Genomic DNA, 18921 nt, shown 5'->3' on the forward strand with positions numbered 1-18921 from the left:
TGTCTATGGGCTATCAGGGTCTTACCCCATGGGAGTATTAGCCTTATATCATATTTGTTCGCAGTGTGGACTGTATTGTCATTGCTAGCTACCAGTGATACCTGCTTAGAGGGTTACCTTTGTCCTTTATACTATTGCAGTTCAAGTTTTTCTCTCAAAAGCAAGCCATTTCATTTTACGTGAGATTACATATGGCTCAACCTCAACTGTCATAGTGCTACGATGATAATCTTTTCAACGGCCTGTAGCAAGAGTTCCCGCAGGACAACGAAACCGGATACACATATTTTCACAGACTACAGCCTATAAAAAGAGAGGGCAATCGTCACACAGCTCAAACATCTTGGGCCTATCTGATAATGGGGTCGGGCGTAAGATCAACCATCTTGGCCTTGGCATACTATGTTAGCATACAGATACCATAGTAGGATAGTTTCCCAAGAAAAGGCAAGGCGGGATGTATCCAGCCATCAATTTTCCGCGGGTTTACAATCCCGGTAGCATTACCACAGGGGCCGCATGTGTGGTTTTTCTAAACGCTAATCTAGATATATTCACTACGAAAGACTAATAGGCCCTTTCATTGAGGCCACTTTGATATATTTATATGGAGAGATACTTTCTGCAAAATAGATCGATTTCTTCTATAGGGATTTTCTCCATGGGTAAGAATTTGAAGGTTCCAAAGACAACAAGCATCAAGATATATGCATTTGACCAGTTTCTTTATCAAGGTCTGTGCGCAAAATTTCCAGTCAAACCACTACATCTACTGAGTAGTGACATACTTCCCGAGTACAGCATGCTAGATATTACTCTATGAAAAGGGACACCTCTCTCCGGTTGCTTCCTTGGAATATCTCTTATATTCCTCGGGGTCAATCATATTCATTGGACATCCATCTAGAATATCCCGCTTGCTAGTAGACATGTTCACTTATCCGCCTCAAAAATCACCTTGTGGGCCCGCATATTATCAAAATCGTCATATCTGCCAAAGGGTCAGTCATAGGGGACCAAGATCCGAATGAGAAGAACTTACGCCTGAACAGCCTGTGAGAGGGGACGGATATCTTGAGACATGAAGCTAGGGATTATTAGACTCGCAAAGCATAGAATACGGGGTTAGCCAAACTCACTTGAGGACGTCTTGCTTCTTCTCAAAGAGATCCATCGCCGAGCCAAAGATACCTGTCACAAGTGAGCAAAACAATCAGAGTAAAATGAGGAATTAAACATACTCCGAACAGGGCATCGGCCCATCTGTAGACGAAGGTTCTTTGCGTAGGCTTCATTCCCAGTCCACGGGATATCCTGATTGTGAACGCCGACACTCGATATCCGGCCCCAGGGCCGTAACAAATCGAATCCCATCCTGAGAGCGCTACTATGTCCAACGACCTCGATAACAATATCCGCTCCACGGCCGTCAGTAAGATCCTTTACCCTCTGACGCAACCCTTCTTCATCCTCTTTGAAATTCCAAGCCTCGGCTCCTAGACTCTGTGCAAGCGCTAGTCTGGAAGGCACACTATCTATTGCGATCAAATTCTTCGGTTTGTAATCGAGAGCACTGATAAGTGCGCAGATACCGACAGGACCACAGCCAAAGAGTAGTACCGTGCTTTTTTGAATTTCCTCCGGTGTCGTGCCAGAGAAGGCGTTCAGAGAGGCGAAGTAGCCGGTGGGAAATATATCGGCCATAAGAACTAGCTTCTTCTCGTCGATTGAGGCTGGGACTTTGGCAAGAGTTGAATCGGCTAGTGGGATACGCACATACTCGGCCTGTCCGCCATCAAGTGCAACAGTGCCGAATAGCTGGCTTCGAGCGCACCGGGAGGAGAAACCACGCTCACAGTAGAAACATTCCCCACAGCTGGAAGTAAAGGGTGAGACTACTCGGTCTCCCTTTTGGAAGTTCTTGATGTCGGAGCCAAGCTCGACAACTTCACCCGTAAACTCATGGCCCATGATAAACTCTGTGCCAGACTTTTGGTGGCCGCGAAAGACATGGAGTTCACTTTGGAAATATGAGCGATTGTGCGGTGTTAGGAATAGGTCTTGATTTCTTACCTGCCACATAATGCAGTGTATCGCACCTTCAGAATGGCATCTGTAGGATCTTGGATCTGAGGGATGGGCTTTTGCTCGATGGCTACCTTTGAGGGGCCCTTGAAAACGACAGCTTGCATTTCGGAGGATTATGAACGTTCCTATGGTTTGCGTAGGGTATTTTAGGAGGTTTGATGACGTTGCAACTGAGATGCAAGTCACATTATAAGTCGCAGGGATATGCGTAGTCCGGCGACATCACCGAGGGACCTCGGCAGATCTCGGATTTATGCTGGCGCGGCAAGAAAACGAATATCAACAGCATTCTTACATGGATGCATTGTAAAGGATAAAATTTGTTCCTTTGACCTGAGATTTAAAGTATTCTAGAGGCAAAACCGACCTTCGCCCTTACAATGAAAGAAGTATCAAGGCCGTTTTTGATAAGGGCCTTTTTGCGGGGTAAGCCGCTTACATAAGCGGGGCTCCTGCCCAGGTGGCCCCGGGGATCTATAGTTATACCTACCTATCCACTTGAGCAGGAGCATACATCCAAAGAGGTTAGGGAGTAGGTACAAATGGTATATGAGAACACTCATTCATGCAAGTTTAGCTATTCGTCTTGAATTATACATTGTTACCTGCGTATAACCACCTTTTGGAACTTCAGTGACTCTTTATAATTTGACAACACTCAGGAATAGTCTAATGCTCTGGTACAGAACTATTAGGTACTCTACCTGGTATCATGTAGTAATTATATAGGGAACTGGATTCATATTGCGGTTAAATGGTCGATGCCTCTCGTTCCAGTAATGTCTATGACCCGAATTGAAACAGCCCAGGTTTCTATCCACATCGTCTTGTCTTCCGCCTGCTGTACAAATCCCTAAGCTCGTGGCTCCAACCTTTGGCCCTCAAAGAGAATTCATGCTATTTAATCCGAAACTACCTAATCACTCGACGAACGTCAGAAATAACTTTCGTGGGTATATCTTGGGGCAAAATACCTAGGCGGCGTTGTTGTAGCATGGAGTACGACCCTGCGCAGTGAAGATAGAGGCACAAGCGAAAGCACCACCTGCATTGCACTTTGCTGGGGTATCTTCGCCACTCTGGAGAATTCGACTAGCACCGGCACACAATTTTGTGCAATCATAGTCATCACCAGTCATTTCGTTCTATGTCTTATGTTAGTTCCCAGACTGATCAAGATCATCGGAAGACATACGGATCCGTAGAGACAACAGTGCGACTTGTCGGGGAACAGACATTCACACTGTCTCGAGCCTTTGCAGGTAGCTGCCAGAGTAGTTCCGGCAGTGGCAAGCAGCATCAAGAGACTGAAGACCTTCATTGTGAAAATTGAGGATTGGGTTGAAGATATTTGAGAAGTTTGGATGCGATAGTTCGATGATTGGGAGTATATCCCGGGGCCATCTTGCTCTATTTAACACTTACAGGCTCTATCTATACCACCATGTGAATAACTGAATAACAGTTATCATTTCTCCGAAATCTCTCCGATAAATGATGCAACTTAAATTAAATAATCTGCAATTATAAGCTAGAGAATAGCGTTAACCTAGTTGAACGAGGTAAGTTCCTGCAGATCAATTCACTGAAGATTTGGCCCGGAAATTTGATTTGTCAAGGTACCCAATTTTGAGTCTCAATTAGTCTTACGACCCCAGAGTATTCAACTCGCATTCGTATATGAGTGGGTGTACGAATCGTTTTCGTACATATGAGTGGATACACAAATCGCATTCGTATGATCTGGTGTGATTCCGAGAGTAGGTTAAGACAGCTGGATATATGAAGAAACCTGACATGACAAGTTGCTATAGTCTTTTTGGTAGAACGTTAGTTAACGTTGGTTTCTCATTGGTGTGTGCCTAGGTAGCATCCTAACAATCGGTGCTAGTAGTATTATGGTATATTCCTTATGACTAGTATGAGGAGATAGAACTTTGATATTTTCCTATCTTTAGGCAAGATCTACAGGAATTGCTTATCTGCGAGGGAGAAGACAGCCAAGACAGCTAAGAAACATGCCATTCGCGGCCCGGTAATCCACCCCGTTGAGACAAGCAAAACAACTCCACTAAAAAGGAACTAGGGGTCCATGTACTACTGAACCTAAGCATATGGACTTGAGACATCTGACGGTGTTGAGATAAACCAGGTATGATCCTTCCGATTCCTTCGGGATTTCTGCAGCACATTACCACAGGTGCAATATCTCATGGCTTCTCCTTTTTCTATTTTTTATTTCTCTGTATAGCCTCCTTATACCTATTAGAACGCTAATCTCTTTTATAGACTGTTTCCCTATATTTATATAGAGTGAAAGTCTGGCAAACCATTGCAGCAAATTGAGAGCGGTGTGGACCCTGTGGGCCGGAAGTGAAGATGCATGTACTTTGTAAACCTCCACTCTTCAACGTTGTGGCGCTATACTTGATATTAATTGAAACTTTCCTATGTCTTAGTCAATCCAAGGGGTTCGTATGGAGCCTAAACACGTGTCTGAACTACTGTGGACTACAGGTAGAAGTTCATTTAAACTCTATTTGAGGTAAAGCGACCGAAATCTATACCATATATTCCGTATAATCTGGATCAATGATATGCAATCATACCACATGAACTAATGTGATAAATCCATCCGTACCCATAGGGGGGTCAATTGTAGGAGTGTACTTCGTAGCTTGATTCACTTATAGTGAGTCGCTCACTTGGCCGCTTAGGGCGGGGTGACTAACCCTGTGCTTCGGAATATCCATGGATTCATAGATTATGACAATAAAAGTGCATAGGATAGGCCATATTATAACATCATTACTTAGGAAAAGATCTATTTATCGAACTAGTCAAGATGCTAATATGAACAGGACTTTTTTGGTTCCGCTGCACAAAGACAAACTCCAGATCATCGACACATCAAAGATGAAGCGAAAACACAAAAAAAAAAATAATAATAGCTTTGCATGAACACAATATACACATGAGGGAAAGACAAGAAATACACATTTCAAAACTCCGTCCAGTCAAGAGACTATGCTACAGGAGCAAGAATATCAAAGGAACCAGTACCGACGGTGCCGACACGACCAACGACAATTCTGCTACTAGGACTCTTGAGGTTATCACCACCCCTCTCGAGCACAACGTCCTTCAGGGCGCCGACAGTAGTCTCGAAACTGGCCCGTGCGAAAGCAGACGAGGCTTCCTTAACCAAGCCGTTACGACTAAAGGCCTTGAAGCCACCGGACTGTGTCATCACATCACCGATCAAGTTCAAGTGACGGTTATCAACGGAGATACTGTGACCTTTGAAAACGGCATCCATTTCGCGGACGATGGTGGCGCGAGCAGCTTCCACACCGTACAGGTTGAGCATGTCGTGAATGGAGTTGGTGTAGATCGAGTGGGGCTTGATGATGTCCTGGTAGTCGCGCATGGCGAGCAAGTTCACACCCTCGGTGAGAATGTTGGCGGGGTCGCCCTTCGCCTCATCGGCCTCAACGAAGACACAGTTGCCCATGCCGGGGATGCACTGGATGACGGCGAGGTGGAGAACCTTCTCAACCAGAGGAAGGAGGAGAAGCTTGGGGGTCTCGACGTCGTATTGAAGTTGGATGGTGCACGTGTTGCCGTTCTTAGGGTCGAACTTGAACTTGGTGATCTCCTCGAACTTGCCCATGACATCCTCCTCGCGCGCCTTGCTGTCTTGGGTGGTCTCGTCGTCAGACTCATCATCAGAGTCGGACTCGGAGCCGTCCTTCATTTGCACGTCACGAGTGGCCTTGGCAGGCTTGCTGCTTTCATCTTCATCCTCGTCTTCGTCAGGGGTGTCTTGGCGTCTGATGATATCCTGCTCGCCGGCGTCGGGTTCTTCGTAGGAGATCTGGTTGCCTCTGTTCTGAGCTCCCGCGGCTCGCTTGGCATCGTCCTCATCATCTTCATTGTCGTCGTCGGCTGGCTGGGCCTCGGAGTCGGCACCTCTTGGTGCCTCGGCGATCTTACCGACCGAAACACCGATTTCAGGCTGGGAAGTTGTGCCCTTGACGCCCTTCTTCTCTTCATTGCGCTTCTTGAGCTCGGCCTTGGTGAGTCTCACCAAACGAGGGATGAGCTTGGATTGCAGAGCAACCAGAACATCCTTGGTCTCAATGGCGTATTCCTTAGTGTATTCTTCAGACGGGAAGAAGTCGATCTCGATGTCGTAGATCTTAGCCTTGGCGTGGCCAATGCCAGAGCCAATGCGTTCCTTGACTTGCACCTTGTCAACAAGCTCAGCAATGCTCAGTTTGCTGATAGCCTTGGCGAATTTCTCCGAGTCGTCCTTGGAAATCTCCTCGTTGAGAAGAAGAGTCATCGTAGGCGTCATAATCTTGGCACTTGCAGTCATGACAATTTCACGTAGACGGGGAATACCCAGTGTGACGTTCTTTGCCGAGTGACCAGCCAAATGGAAGGTGTTGAGGGTCATCTGTGTGGACGGTTCTCCGACGGATTGACCGGCCATAATTCCGACTGCCTCACCGGGGTCAATAACGGACTTCATGTACTTCATGTTCATCAAGGCCTCGAAGGTCTTCTTGGTAACCTTGCCCTCGATGTTCTTCTTCTTGTCCTTAATGAGCTTGTTCTTGTTGACATCCGAGTACTATTTTCAACGACTGTTAGAATTGCAAAAAAAGCATAGGGAAGAGATAGCGAGGCCATACCTTCTTGAGCTCCTGAGCGAAAGCTTCAGATGTACTTCCAAGGTTTCCTCCAGGGGGGAAGTGAGACAACACGGGGTCCACGGCATCAATCTTTCCGGTCTTGCGGACTGCCTTCATGGCATCCTTGTGCCAAGTCGTAACATTGTCCTTCGCCAGTTTGTGGTAGTCATCCGCCTGGACCTGCTTGGAAATGGAGATGTGGTTCTGAGCAAGGAAATCAAAGTCGTTCAAGTGCACCTGTTTGGTGATGTCGAGACCGTCCTCTCCGTACAAGAACTGAACAATAGAGCCATCTGACGCTTCACGAACAGAAGAGTCGTACTCAGCCTTGAGGCCTTCCATACCCTTGATCAAACAACGTTGCAGGTAACCGGATCTAGAGGTCTTGACAGCGGTATCAATCAGACCCTCACGACCAGCCATGGCGTGGAAGTAGTATTCCTGGGGCTTGATTCCGGTCAAGAAACGACCAGAGACGTAACCACCAGCCATAGGGTGAGTTTCGAATGCCTTGAATGACGGAAGAGTCTTTCCACTGATCATGAGTGGTACACGACGACCTTCAAGAACCTGTTGACCGAGATTACAAGAAATCAGGTTGGCGTTAACACCGGATCCCTTGGCTCCAGATATCGTCATAGACTGCATTTGGTTCCAGGGGAAAGGCTTAGCGAGGCCGTACGGGAGACAGGCGCTGGTGATTTCAGATGAGAGCTTGGCAGACCGGGCGTTGGAAACACTATCCAGGCCACTTTGCTTGTCGTCATCACGAAGAACCTCCTCCAGTCGTCGGTTCAACTCGGCAGTCTGGTCACCAGGAGCCTGGTCCAAGGTAACATACTTCAGAGCAACTTCGCGACCCATCTGAGGAGCGGTGGCCAACTTCTCCTTGCGGATACGGTCGCCCTCCTTGGTCAATCGAAGATCATCAATACCACAACTGAAACCGCGCAGGTTCAGGACGCGAGTGAGGAGTCTTCCAAGAATACCGATAAGCTTGCCAGCAGTGCTGTATCCATAAACTTCATGGATGGCATCGATGAGACCACCAGCGGTGGGACCGAGCTGTTTCTTATCAAGGATACCACACAGGTACTCTCCATCCTGGAAGATAACTTCTCCTTCTTCGTTGTTTTCACCCCAGCGTTCACCGGGAGTTGAAGACTTGCTCTTCAAGGTCAAACCTCCTCGGTCAGGGGGCTGGATATTCTTGAGGATTGTCGTAATGATTTGCTTTCCGGTCCAGAGACACTTAGGCTTGCGCATGGCAGGCTCGACCAGTTGGATCCGGTCAGTGACAATATGCGAATGTTCTGGTCTCAAGCAACTGTACAACAGCTGGTGGTAATCCTCCTCGTCATAGAAACTGTCACGGCATGTGACCCACGTTCCCATGGAAATGTGATCTTGAATCAGACCTCTCAGCGGTTTTCCTGATGTAGCAACGAGATACTGGTGGTCGGCATCTGCCAGCATTCTGGCTTCTGCTTGAGCAAGCTCGTTTTGAGGGAAATGCATGTTCATCTCGTCACCATCGAAATCAGCGTTGTAAGTGTTACAATTGGCGTAGTGCATGCGAATAACCCGTTCGTTGGGAAGAACACGAGCCTTGTGACCCATGATGGAGGGTTTATGCAGGGTTGGCTGACGGTTCATCAAGACGTAATCACCAGTGGTGAGATGACGGTAAACCTTCTTGTTACGCGAACCCTTTTGGCGCCAATTTGATGGTGCGAGCAGTTGGTTGGCAAGTGCTGTGCGCTCTTCCAAGTTCTTGAACTTGAGGTTGATGACTTGTCCGTTTTCGTTCTCGATAGAAGAAGCGCCGGGGTATTTGTCAGGGCCGTTGATAACAGCCTCCTTCAACTCCCAGAAGTTGTGGTTTGTCACAGGTTCGGGGAAAGTTAACTTCTTGGCGAAGACAAGGGGCACACCAATCTCATTGGGTTCGATGTTGGGATCGGGTGAAATAACACTACGAGCAGCAAAGTTGACACGCTTGCCCATCATGTTCTTTCGGAACAGACCTTCCTTCTTCTCGAGAATCTGTTTGATACCGTTAGGCTGTGCCAAGGCAGCTGAGCCGGTGACCGAGGTACGATCACGGTCGATCAAACCGTTGACCACATCTTGGAGCTGGACGATAGCTTGAAGAAGATCACTGTAGTTCCGTGCGCGAGACATGGTCTTCTCTTCCTCGTTTTGAATCTCCTTGCTGATTTGGTTGATGGTGTCACAGCCCTTCAAAATCGCATTGAACGAAGTGTTCTGCTGTGCCTCCATGACTGTTCCAGCACCCTGCTGGACTGCGGGGCGGTACTTGTTTGGTGGCACCATAAGACTCTTGATGAAGAACATGTCTGCCGACACAACTGTCACTCCCTTGGGCACAGGGCGGGAGTTGTAGACAAGCTGCAGGATCTCACTTTCCTTTTGGAAGAGAAGGTGAAGTGCTCCATAGACTTCGGAAGAAGACATGAATTCCTGGCCGGTCGATCCCTGTCCCTCCTGCAAGACAGCCACACCACGGCGGATTTCTTCCTCGGCTCCGTGGACTTCAGAAATACCGTTCTTAGACTTGGAGTTCCTTTCTTGCTCGAGAAGGACCATGGTATTCGGTGCCTGGAATCCTCCTTGCAGCATTGCAAGCCTCTGCTTCTCGGGTAATTGCTTTCGGAAGATTTTGTTGTAGCGGTCCTTTTTATAAGCAGGGGACACTCTGCCATAATGTTAGCTGGGAAATCCAAAATTCAAGGTCAGGGAATATTATATAACGTACCCGCTGCAGCTGACACATTTCTTGAATCCGTTGATATCCTTGAAGAAGGCCTTGAGCAACTCTCGTCTGGCTTCTGCGGCAATAGGGTTTTGTCCGCCAGGCATCAATCCCTCCAATTTGCCCTCCTTCTTGGCTTCGCGGATGCGCCGAGTGACATAATCAGTTCTCTTTTGCATATAGTCATCATCGTCGGGATCATCTGAGTCGTCCGAATCGTCTTCCTTGCCCTTAGTGGCCTTTGATTTGGCACCTTTTACGGCTCCCATCGCATCGACAATAGCGACTTCATCAACCAAGCCATATTGCAAAAGGCGCAATTTGCAGGTGTACATGTTGACCTGGTTGCGACCCATCTGCAGGCGAAGACAGTACACACATTGTGCTCGGAGAAGGCGGAAAATGTGATCGAAGAAGGTGACATTATAGAAGGGTACTGGTAGCTCAATGTGTCCAGGATGTCCGGTACAGGTGAAAGAGTTCTGGCGACAAGTTGTGCATCTGTATAAGAAAATCTCTCACGTTAGAGATTGGACAGTATGCTAATCAAGTCAAGACTTACACATGATCTCCCCAAGCGCCCATAGCAGGGTCTTGAAGACCACCAGGAACAGGATTGTTAAATGAATCCAAGGTCGGAGTATTGTGAATTCTTTTCACCGAGAGAGCTTTAATCTCTTCCTCGGAGTAGACATTGAAGTCGACCCCATTAATGGTCGAGGCGACCGGGCGCGCAAAAGTTGCCATTGTAGCCTGCAGCTCCTTGAGCAACAGAAAACGCTGGCGCACGAAATCAAAGTGCTCGGATTCAAATCTCCAAGTGCTTTTAGTTCTGGAGCGAACTTTTTTTTTCCGGAGGAGCAACTTCTTTTCTGCCTGGCTCCACCGCCTTACCCTTTTTGGGTTTCTGCGTGGATTGCTCTGGTCATGCACAACGCCTGGTGCTTGTATATCCTGCACTCCTTCAACCTTTTTGTATTTTCCTATCGCCGGAATACCGAGTGAGGCAGAAGCCATCTATATCATGGCCGACGCATCAGGCAACGCGCTGAAGCGTCCTCACCCTGAGGATCAACACGACAACTCCCAGAAAAGGACCCGCTCCAATCATGGGTCCCCAGTACCAGGTCAAGGAGGTGCTGCCCCGGGCAAGCCAGATATTGCGAAGATAATGGCGGAAGCAAGAGCAAAGGCAGAAGCTGTGCGCGCTCGTCTACAGGCGCATGGTGGCCTAACAGCGACACCAACACCGCCAGCACCTCCAGCACCACCCCCACCGGCTTCTGCAAGTCCTCCTCCCCCAGCACCGGCTCCCGCGATGTCGAAACTCGAACAAATGAAAGCTCGGGTTGCTGCTGCTACTAAACGAGCCAGCACACCCTCTCAACCACGACCCAATCCACCCACACCATCCTACCAACCACCAGCGCATGATGACGAGGGCATTTCCAAGGCTCGCGGTGGTCTGGACGTTGGCCTTCATCCCGCGCTTCTCTCTGATGCTGCACCGGAATATCGTGGGGCAAATGGGCGACCGACTAAGCCAAAACGTGCTGGTGGGCCCCAGCTTGATCTGTCTGGTCCATCAGTCGAAGAAATCAAGAATAACCCCTACTTCGACCCGGCTATCAACCCCAAAGCAACTATTGCGAAGCCCCGACAAACCCGAGAGCTACACTTCAATCAAAAGGGCAAATATATCCAACAGGCAGCGGCTCTACGCAGACAGGCACAGCTAGAAGCTATGAAGAAAAGAATCGCGGAGAAATCGCGACAAGCCGGTCTTGACGAGGATATGGACGTGGAGAAGGCATTCCTTGTTCCTGAGCCGCCCGCTGTAGAGTGGTGGGATGCACAATTAGTTGACGGCAGTGACTATGACGCAATTGATAACCAGGAAAACATCAAATTTGATATCATCACCAGCTATATCCAGCATCCTATCGAGCTTGAACCTCCGCAAGAAAAGCACATGCCTGCACAAAAACCCATGTTCCTTACCCCGAAGGAACAAGCCAAGATTCGCCGACAGCGACGCATGGAAGATCTTAAGGAACAGCAAGCCAAGATCAGACTGGGACTCGAGGAAGCACCGCCTCCAAAGGTCAAGAAGTCCAATCTCATGCGGGTTCTAGGAGAACAAGCTGTGAAAGATCCCACGGCTGTGGAAGCTCGTGTGACCAGGGAGATCGCAGATCGGAAAGAGGCGCACGAGATTGCGAACGAAGAGCGCAAACTTACCAAGGAGCAACGGCGCGAGAAATTGGAAGCTCAGAAGGAGAAGGACGCCTCTTTGGGTATCTTCCAATCTGTGTATCGAATTGACAGTCTGGCGAGCGGTCGAAACCGCTTCAAGATCGGCAAAAACGCAGAGCAAAATAATCTGACGGGCATGTGTGTCATGCATCCCCGATTCAACCTGGTGATTGTCGAGGGCGGCAAACACTCCATCAACAATTACCGAAAGTTGATGTTGAACCGCATCGATTGGACCGAAAACCCTGGATCCGATCGAGTACCTGCAGACAGCCCTGAAGCCAAGGTTTCCTGGTTATCCACTGAGGATGATAAGGGAGAGCCCCGGGATTTTACCGCGAACACATGTACTCTTCTCTGGGAAGGTCAAACTAAAGGCCGGGCCTTCAGGAAATGGTTTGGTGCTCGTATCTGTGAAACAGACTCTGCTGCCAAATCAGCCCTGTCCCGAGCCAAGATGGAGAACTTCTGGACACTGGCGAAGAGTGCCAAACCAGCTGAATATTAATTTTTCCTACGGCTGATAATCAAGGTCTAGGTCTATTGTACTTTTACAGATAGCGAACTTGCTTCATAGCCATTATCATTCATACGCATGATGATTCAGACCATTGCTGTTTACCACCCCGTAAGACATTGTAAATTGTTCAAAATAGACACTCAATTAGAGCTATGGAAAACTTTTAATCAAACAAAATTCCCTACCCACATAAACCCCGCTCCGTATGCAAAGCAAATATTCTGATGCTAGGATATCACAGAAGAACATGTATGGAAAACAAATTTATCAGGAAGGAGGAGGGCCCTGGTTCCCGCCGCTCAGGTTTCGCAGTAGATCCAGCTGGGCTTTAACTTGGTCGAAGTTCATAGCCGGGTTTTGGGCCTGAGGAGGCTGTTGCTGCTGGTGCTGAGGCTGAGGCTGTTGGGGTTGGGGTTGTTGGTAATGCTGCTGAGACTGTTGGTAATGCTGCTGGTGTTGCAGAAGCTGCATGAATTGTTGCTGTTGTTGCAACATAGCCAGAGATTGAGGGTTGAATTGAGGAGCACCTTGTTGGAGGTTCTGGAAGTTATTGGGTTGCGGTTGTTGGAAGGCTGGGTATGGAGAGAACTGGAAAGGCATCTGTGGCTGCGCTCCACCTTGGCCAAACTGGGGCTGTTGCTGTTGCGCATGCTGCGGGTTCTGGGCTTGCTGCTGTGCGTATTGCGCATACGCAGCGAAGGGTTGGGGCATCCCATATGGCTGCTGTGGTTGCTGGTACATTGGCTGGCCGTAGGGAGCAGCGGGCTGGGCTTGAGGCTGAGGCTGGGACTCGTGGGATGGGCCGCTGGCTTGCTGGGGGCGACGGTCCTGGTCCCACTCCCTTCCTCCACGTCCACCTCTGCCTCGTCCTCCGCGTCCACGGTCACCCCGGCCACGACCTCTTCCGCCACGGAACCCGCCACGCTCGTTGCCTTCGACTGGTGGCTCACGGGTATTCATCATCTCGTGGAGATTGGTAGGGCGTGCAAGAGGGGTGTAGCCCTCCTCGCCTCCAGCATCGTCGTAGTTGAGCTCGGTCTGGTTCAATTTTGAAGGTCCTGGGGCTGGCTTCTTGCCCTTAGGGCCTTCTCTGGCTTCCTTTCGCTCTTGTCGCTTCTGCTTCAGCTTCCGCTTGTATTCAGCCTCTGCTTCATCGTCGGAGAATTCCATCTCTTCGGCAGCAACTTCCTCGTCATGGAAGTTGGAAGCGTCACTTCCCTTCATGCCCTTGAGCGGCTGGGTGAACACAAAGGTGGAGTGTGCTTCAACATAGAAGATATCCTTGCCCTTGACTAAGCCCTTTTCCTGAACTTCGGAGGCTGTGGCGTATGTGACTGTATATAGAGGATTTTCAACTCTGCCCAGGGTCTCTGCTACTACGCCAATGACCTGGCGATCATCAGAGCAAAGCAAGGAACCCGACTCAAGTACCTGATATTCTCCAGAGGTGTTAGCCTCGATAAGAACATTGTTATCGATAGCGGCATGAATTTTTCCGAGGAACACAATCTTCATCTCGGGGGTGATCGTAACTTCAGGGATAGGCAGGACCTCGTATTCAATCTCGTTGGTGGTCCGCAGTTGTCCGCCGGTTTTCCCCTTGCCGTCTCCCTCGTCATCGGAGCCACCTTCCGCCCGCATGAGAATCTGTGCTTGCTCCTCGGCGCTGAGGATGGGATAGTCTTCATCGTCACTATCATCGGAGTCCGAGGAATCAGAGCTCTCTGAAGATGACTCGTATGGGGAAGAATCAACCTCCCACTCAGGGTGCTCATCTTCGGCATCACCAGCCTGACCAGTGGCTTCGATCATATTATCTTGGCGGTTATCTTGCTGGATATCCATAGCTTCGCTGAGGGGAGCAGTGGGTTCATTTTTTATTTGGTTCGCCTCTGTCTCGTCCTTCACAACTGCGTCGGTGGACTCGGGCTGGGAGTTGTGTGGGATTTCATCTTGCTTGAGCTCTGTCTCAGCTTCTTGCTGGTTCACTAGTTGATCTTCCTCTTTCTTGATTGTTTCTTCGATCGAAGGCGAACCAGTTTCTTGTTCGGAGGGGTGGTGGATAAGGTTCAATCCGGGGATCACATGGCTTGGCTTCGAGGAAGTAGAGGGTTCAGCTGCGCTGTTTCCAGAATTTAGGCTGGCTATACCTATGTCTGGTGTACCTGCAGCCAAGGGAGTGTTGTAGAAATCGCTGCCGTTGTCTGGGGTCCCTGCGATAGGTGTCTCGATAAGACAGGGTTTTTTCGGGGCAGGGCCTTCGCCGGCACCTGTTCCATTTGAAGGGTTGTGATGCCCGTCCATAGTGAATCTTCAACTCAAATATTAATTGAATAAAAAGCAATTTAACTCAGAAGATCAAAAGTCGATGGGAAACTTTTTTTATTTTGCCAGACTCCACATAGGCGGTCAATAAGGTCTTATCGGTTATCGCAGCTATGTTCATGGATCCATTTGATGCTTCTCAACATAACTCCAACTTGCAAGATGGCAGGGAACGACAATTCCTCAGGGGACGCCCATAAGCCTCGTACAAAGAAGCAGTGTGTCTATGAATATGTGCAGGATTAAGCATGACGCTAACCTATCTAGACCCCCACCAGCTCCCTTTTACATTCCCCTCAACATCACCCTCTACCTATGCCTAGTTACCAATACTCTGGCCGCAATATTCTCTCCAATTCAAGATTGTGATGAGGTATTCAATTTCTGGGAACCTACACATTATCTGCAGCATGGATATGGTCTTCAAACCTGGGAATATTCACCGATTTATTCTATCCGCAGCTGGCTCTACGTGTCGCTCCATGCTGCTGTAGGCAAGGTCGGGTCTTTGGTGGTGCACAGCAAAACAGCCGAATTTTACACAATTCGCCTATCTCTTGCATTTATGTGCGCCGCCTGCCAGACTCGACTATACTCTGCGATATGTCGTACACTCAGCCCCCGCATCGGTCTCTTGTTTGTGATTATTGTCACATTTAGCCCTGGCATGTTTCATGCTTCGACTGCCTTTTTACCCTCTACATTCACCATGTATATGTCTATGCTTGGTCTGGCTTCGTTCCTGGATTGGAAAAATGGCCGGAAGACAGCGCAGGGCATCATGTGGTTTGGGCTGGGAACGATTGTTGGGTGGCCATTTGCCGGTGCCCTCATTGTCCCTCTTTTAGCTGAGGAGGCTATCGTTGGCTTTATTTCCGGATCTGTTGGCTCACTTTTGTACAATGTCTTTGATGGCATCATTCGTTGTTTGTCGATTCTGGTAAGTGACATTTGACTTGGTTTCAACATCTTTACTAAGATGCCTCGCAGGCTCTTGAAGTTGCGGTTGACTATGTTTTCTTCCGAAAGCTCGTTCTTGTCCCTTGGAACATTGTTGCATACAACGTCTTGGGGGGAGAAGGTAAGGGACCGGATATTTTTGGTACTGAGCCGTGGACTTTCTATATTCGAAACCTCTTGCTCAACTTCAATGTCTGGTTTGTCTTTGCCATGCTATCCGCGCCCCTCCTACTTTTCCAGGTTGTCTTTCGGTCGCACACCACCTCCTTGCAAACCTCATTGCGGTCCATGACCCTGGTCGCTCCTTTCTACATGTGGTTCGGGATTTTCTCGGTCCAGCCACACAAGGAAGAGCGGTTTATGTACCCAGCATACCCCTTTCTGGCACTTAGCGCGGCTTTGAGCTTCCATATTATTTTGACCTACCTTGGCTCTACTAACCAAAAGGAGCTGATCGGCCGCGTGCCAACCAAACTAAAGATTGCTGTAGCCCTGTCAGTTGTTCTAGTTGGCCTGAATGCCGGCATGCTGCGCACTCTAGGGATGGTTACGGCGTACAACGCTCCATTGAAGGTGTTTGAGCCCCTACAGCGTGTGGATATCGCGCATGCAGGAGACTCGGTGTGCTTTGGCAAGGAGTGGTATCGCTTCCCATCATCGTATTTCCTTCCCAACGACATGCGCGCCAAGTTCATCCGAAGCGAATTCCGAGGACTACTTCCAGGCGAGTTCCCAGATTCGCCGACTTATCTTGGGCGTCTGGATGGGGCCTCACAGATTCCATCCGGCATGAATGACCTTAACATCGAGGACCCTAGCAAATACGTAAGTGTTTCAACGGGGCGCTAGAATGATTACTCCTGTTTCTATACTAACTTTACAACAGGTTGATATCTCTCAATGTTCTTTCCTGGTTGACTCTTACTTCCCTGGTCACGACGCAACCGAACTAGAACCCCATTATTTCCTGGACAAGTCGCAGTGGGAGACACTTTCCTGCGCAAACTTCCTCGATGCGTCTCAAACAGGTCTACTGGGTCGATTGATCTGGATTCCTAATCTCCCTGTCATTCCAGCCCGCTTCCGACGCAAATGGGGCGAATACTGTCTTCTCCAACGAACAGTCGCAGGCCATGTATAGATCCAGGATACACCTAGAAATCCTGCTGGGTAAAACCTCTAGAAGAATTATGTAAAATATCAACACGGAAATGTTCGCATCTAATTGCAAGCAAATAAGTAACACAGAAGGTTATCAAGTACAAGTGTAGCGTCACCTTTCCCAATTGGGACAAAATATCCCTATCACCCTTTAGGCTTTCTCCGCAGATAAACCCTCCCTCCACTTCCCTGGAGGCCAACAACAGGCAAACAATGGAGAAACGCATGCAGTCCCGGATTTGACAGCTCGAAAAAGACGCCGTCCCCCCCTCTTCCCCAGACAAGATAATCTCTATTCCCAACCACAGTTCACATGTTGACCAACGGCGGCCTATCTCGTATCGGATTAACACGGCATCTCGCATTAGAGCACCATCTAGGCAGTTAATATCTTACTCCGCACTCCAAAATTGATAAGGGCGATCCGCTTTAGGTTCACTATATACTAAAACGACTTTCTATTCTCGATGGATCCTCAAACTACGCACTACCTAGAAGTGTCCCACTATGGTTATGTCGGTGCCTGAGTCCCTTTGGGGAACTATCTTATCGATCCCAACGAAAAAAGTCGTGGATGTCTCTCTCATTCTCAGTGTCTGTGTATGGCTTGTTATCCTAGTCTCGCGGAAGTGGGCTTCGAGCACAGCCAAAGCCTCAAGTAGCGATCTAGAGAAACCCGCTGCAGGTGTGAGAGGAAAGGTCACCAGGCCACTGGGTGGTAAGTATATTCGGATGTTAGTCCATGCAATAACGAAAAAGACTCGCTAACCCTTGCTGTATAGAATGGACACCATCAGACTTCAAACGGCCAACAGCAGCCCCATACTCAGGATGGGATGTCCATTCGACAAAGCCAATTCCCTACCGGCCATTTAGATACGGCCCGTAAGTTGAACAAATCCATTGGAGATATTGCTGGCCGTCTTCTAACCCTTTCTAACTCTAACAGAAAATACTACATCACGCTGGGTCTAAGAAGCATGAAATGGGACGAATGGATCGGTGAGTCGATCTTCAAGTCAAATCCCAGCAGCCTATTGATCTCTTATACTCCAAACACAGAGCTCGACAACCACTATCTAAAATACCACGCCGATAAAGCACGCCGCATCGAAGAGCGCGGTAGCAAATGCTGTCATACAGCGCCAGAGGCAATGGACGCTGCAATCGAACTACTCGAAGAACTGTAAGAGCACTCAAAATATACACACCACATATCCAAGAGCACCCCTCCTCCTAACATCCCCTCCCACCAGATGCGCCTACCTCCCCGAAAGATACCCAAGCATGTTCACCAAAACCACAACGGGAATAACCAACAAAGTAACCAACGAAACCTTCAACATAACCCAGCGCCCACTCCCCGAAGACCCAATGGCAACAGCTGCGCGACTAGTTCAAGACGACCTAGCGCTAATGATCGAGCGCCCAGACGGCGAATACTACCTACTCGCAGGCTCGATCCTATTAGCCGGGTTCTGGCGACTGAGCGACAAATTCGGGATGCGATTGTCTGAAATCCACACATCAGGCGATGTACCACAGTTCAAGAGTAAGCTGGAGAAAGGGATGATGAATTTCTTCCGACGATTACGGCCCGAAGAGCCTGTTCTTCGGAATAATTATTTCATCCAGGTGGATGATAACCTGGCGTGGTCGGAGAGTATTGGGCCTGAGGATGCGGAGACTGTGTCGTGGAATACGGCGGAGAAGAATCGGGCTATTGAGAATCACTTCTTTCGCTCGGAGAGGCAGTCGTTGAGGAGATTGCCCAGATCTGGGGCGGTGGTTTTTACAATTCGGACTTATTTTGAGCCTGTTACTGCCATTGTTGAGGAGCCTTATGTTCCTGGGAGGTTGGCGGATGCGGTTAGGAGTTGGGGGGATGATGTTAGTCGGTACAAGGGGAAAGAGAAGTATCAGGATGTTTTGTTGGAATTTTTGGATGAGAAGCATCGAGCGCAGGTTGAGGGGGGTTGGAGGTTGAGAAGGAGGATGAGGTTAGGAGGTATCCTCTTTGAGGGCAATGTAGTTAGGGCGTTTTATGAATGATTTCTTTCATGTATTCGATTATTTGGAGATTTTTCTTTCCGATGTTGGAACTATTAGATGCAAATATTGCAATGTCTGGTCGC

General features: G+C 48.8%; 7 protein-coding genes across 7 annotated transcripts; 3 read left to right on the forward strand and 4 right to left on the reverse strand.

The window, feature by feature from the left end:
- Window positions 1-933: 933 nt before the first annotated feature.
- N7487_003947 (alcohol dehydrogenase family protein) lies at window positions 934-2192 on the reverse strand (the record flags this gene model as incomplete). Its single annotated transcript, XM_056871694.1, has 5 exons — window positions 934-991; window positions 1043-1087; window positions 1140-1191; window positions 1242-2020; window positions 2074-2192. 5 exons carry the CDS (start codon window positions 2190-2192, stop codon window positions 934-936), a joined length of 1053 nt encoding a protein of 350 aa, XP_056729414.1.
- Window positions 2193-3062: 870 nt separating this feature from the next.
- N7487_003948 (uncharacterized protein) lies at window positions 3063-3409 on the reverse strand (the record flags this gene model as incomplete). The annotated part of the gene is made up of 2 exons (XM_056871695.1): window positions 3063-3233; window positions 3284-3409. The coding sequence occupies 2 exons, from the start codon at window positions 3407-3409 to the stop codon at window positions 3063-3065; spliced, it is 297 nt and encodes a 98-aa protein (XP_056729415.1).
- Window positions 3410-5113: 1704 nt separating this feature from the next.
- N7487_003949 (DNA-directed RNA polymerase I core subunit RPA190) lies at window positions 5114-10311 on the reverse strand (the record flags this gene model as incomplete). Its single annotated transcript, XM_056871696.1, has 4 exons — window positions 5114-6727; window positions 6789-9507; window positions 9568-10065; window positions 10127-10311. The coding sequence occupies 4 exons, from the start codon at window positions 10309-10311 to the stop codon at window positions 5114-5116; spliced, it is 5016 nt and encodes a 1671-aa protein (XP_056729416.1).
- Window positions 10312-10588: 277 nt separating this feature from the next.
- Window positions 10589-12328, forward strand: N7487_003950 (U4/U6-U5 snRNP complex subunit PRP3; the record flags this gene model as incomplete). Its single annotated transcript, XM_056871697.1, has 1 exon — window positions 10589-12328. One exon carries the CDS (start codon window positions 10589-10591, stop codon window positions 12326-12328), a length of 1740 nt encoding a protein of 579 aa, XP_056729417.1.
- A 279-nt stretch (window positions 12329-12607) lies between these two features.
- Window positions 12608-14644, reverse strand: N7487_003951 (RNA-binding snoRNP assembly protein NAF1; the record flags this gene model as incomplete). Its single annotated transcript, XM_056871698.1, has 1 exon — window positions 12608-14644. One exon carries the CDS (start codon window positions 14642-14644, stop codon window positions 12608-12610), a length of 2037 nt encoding a protein of 678 aa, XP_056729418.1.
- Window positions 14645-14797: 153 nt separating this feature from the next.
- Window positions 14798-16766, forward strand: N7487_003952 (dolichyl-P-Man:Man(6)GlcNAc(2)-PP-dolichol alpha-1,2-mannosyltransferase; the record flags this gene model as incomplete). The annotated part of the gene is made up of 4 exons (XM_056871699.1): window positions 14798-14883; window positions 14933-15605; window positions 15656-16450; window positions 16512-16766. 4 exons carry the CDS (start codon window positions 14798-14800, stop codon window positions 16764-16766), a joined length of 1809 nt encoding a protein of 602 aa, XP_056729419.1.
- A 527-nt stretch (window positions 16767-17293) lies between these two features.
- On the forward strand, window positions 17294-18838 carry N7487_003953 (heme-dependent oxidative N-demethylase family protein; the record flags this gene model as incomplete). Its single annotated transcript, XM_056871700.1, has 4 exons — window positions 17294-17504; window positions 17569-17671; window positions 17736-17972; window positions 18043-18838. The coding sequence occupies 4 exons, from the start codon at window positions 17294-17296 to the stop codon at window positions 18836-18838; spliced, it is 1347 nt and encodes a 448-aa protein (XP_056729420.1).
- Between the last annotated feature and the right edge of the window lie 83 nt (window positions 18839-18921).

Source organism: Penicillium crustosum (genome assembly GCF_028827405.1).
Source record: "Penicillium crustosum strain IBT 35664 chromosome Unknown utg000002l_segment0_segment0, whole genome shotgun sequence".
NCBI lineage: Eukaryota > Fungi > Ascomycota > Eurotiomycetes > Eurotiales > Aspergillaceae > Penicillium > Penicillium crustosum.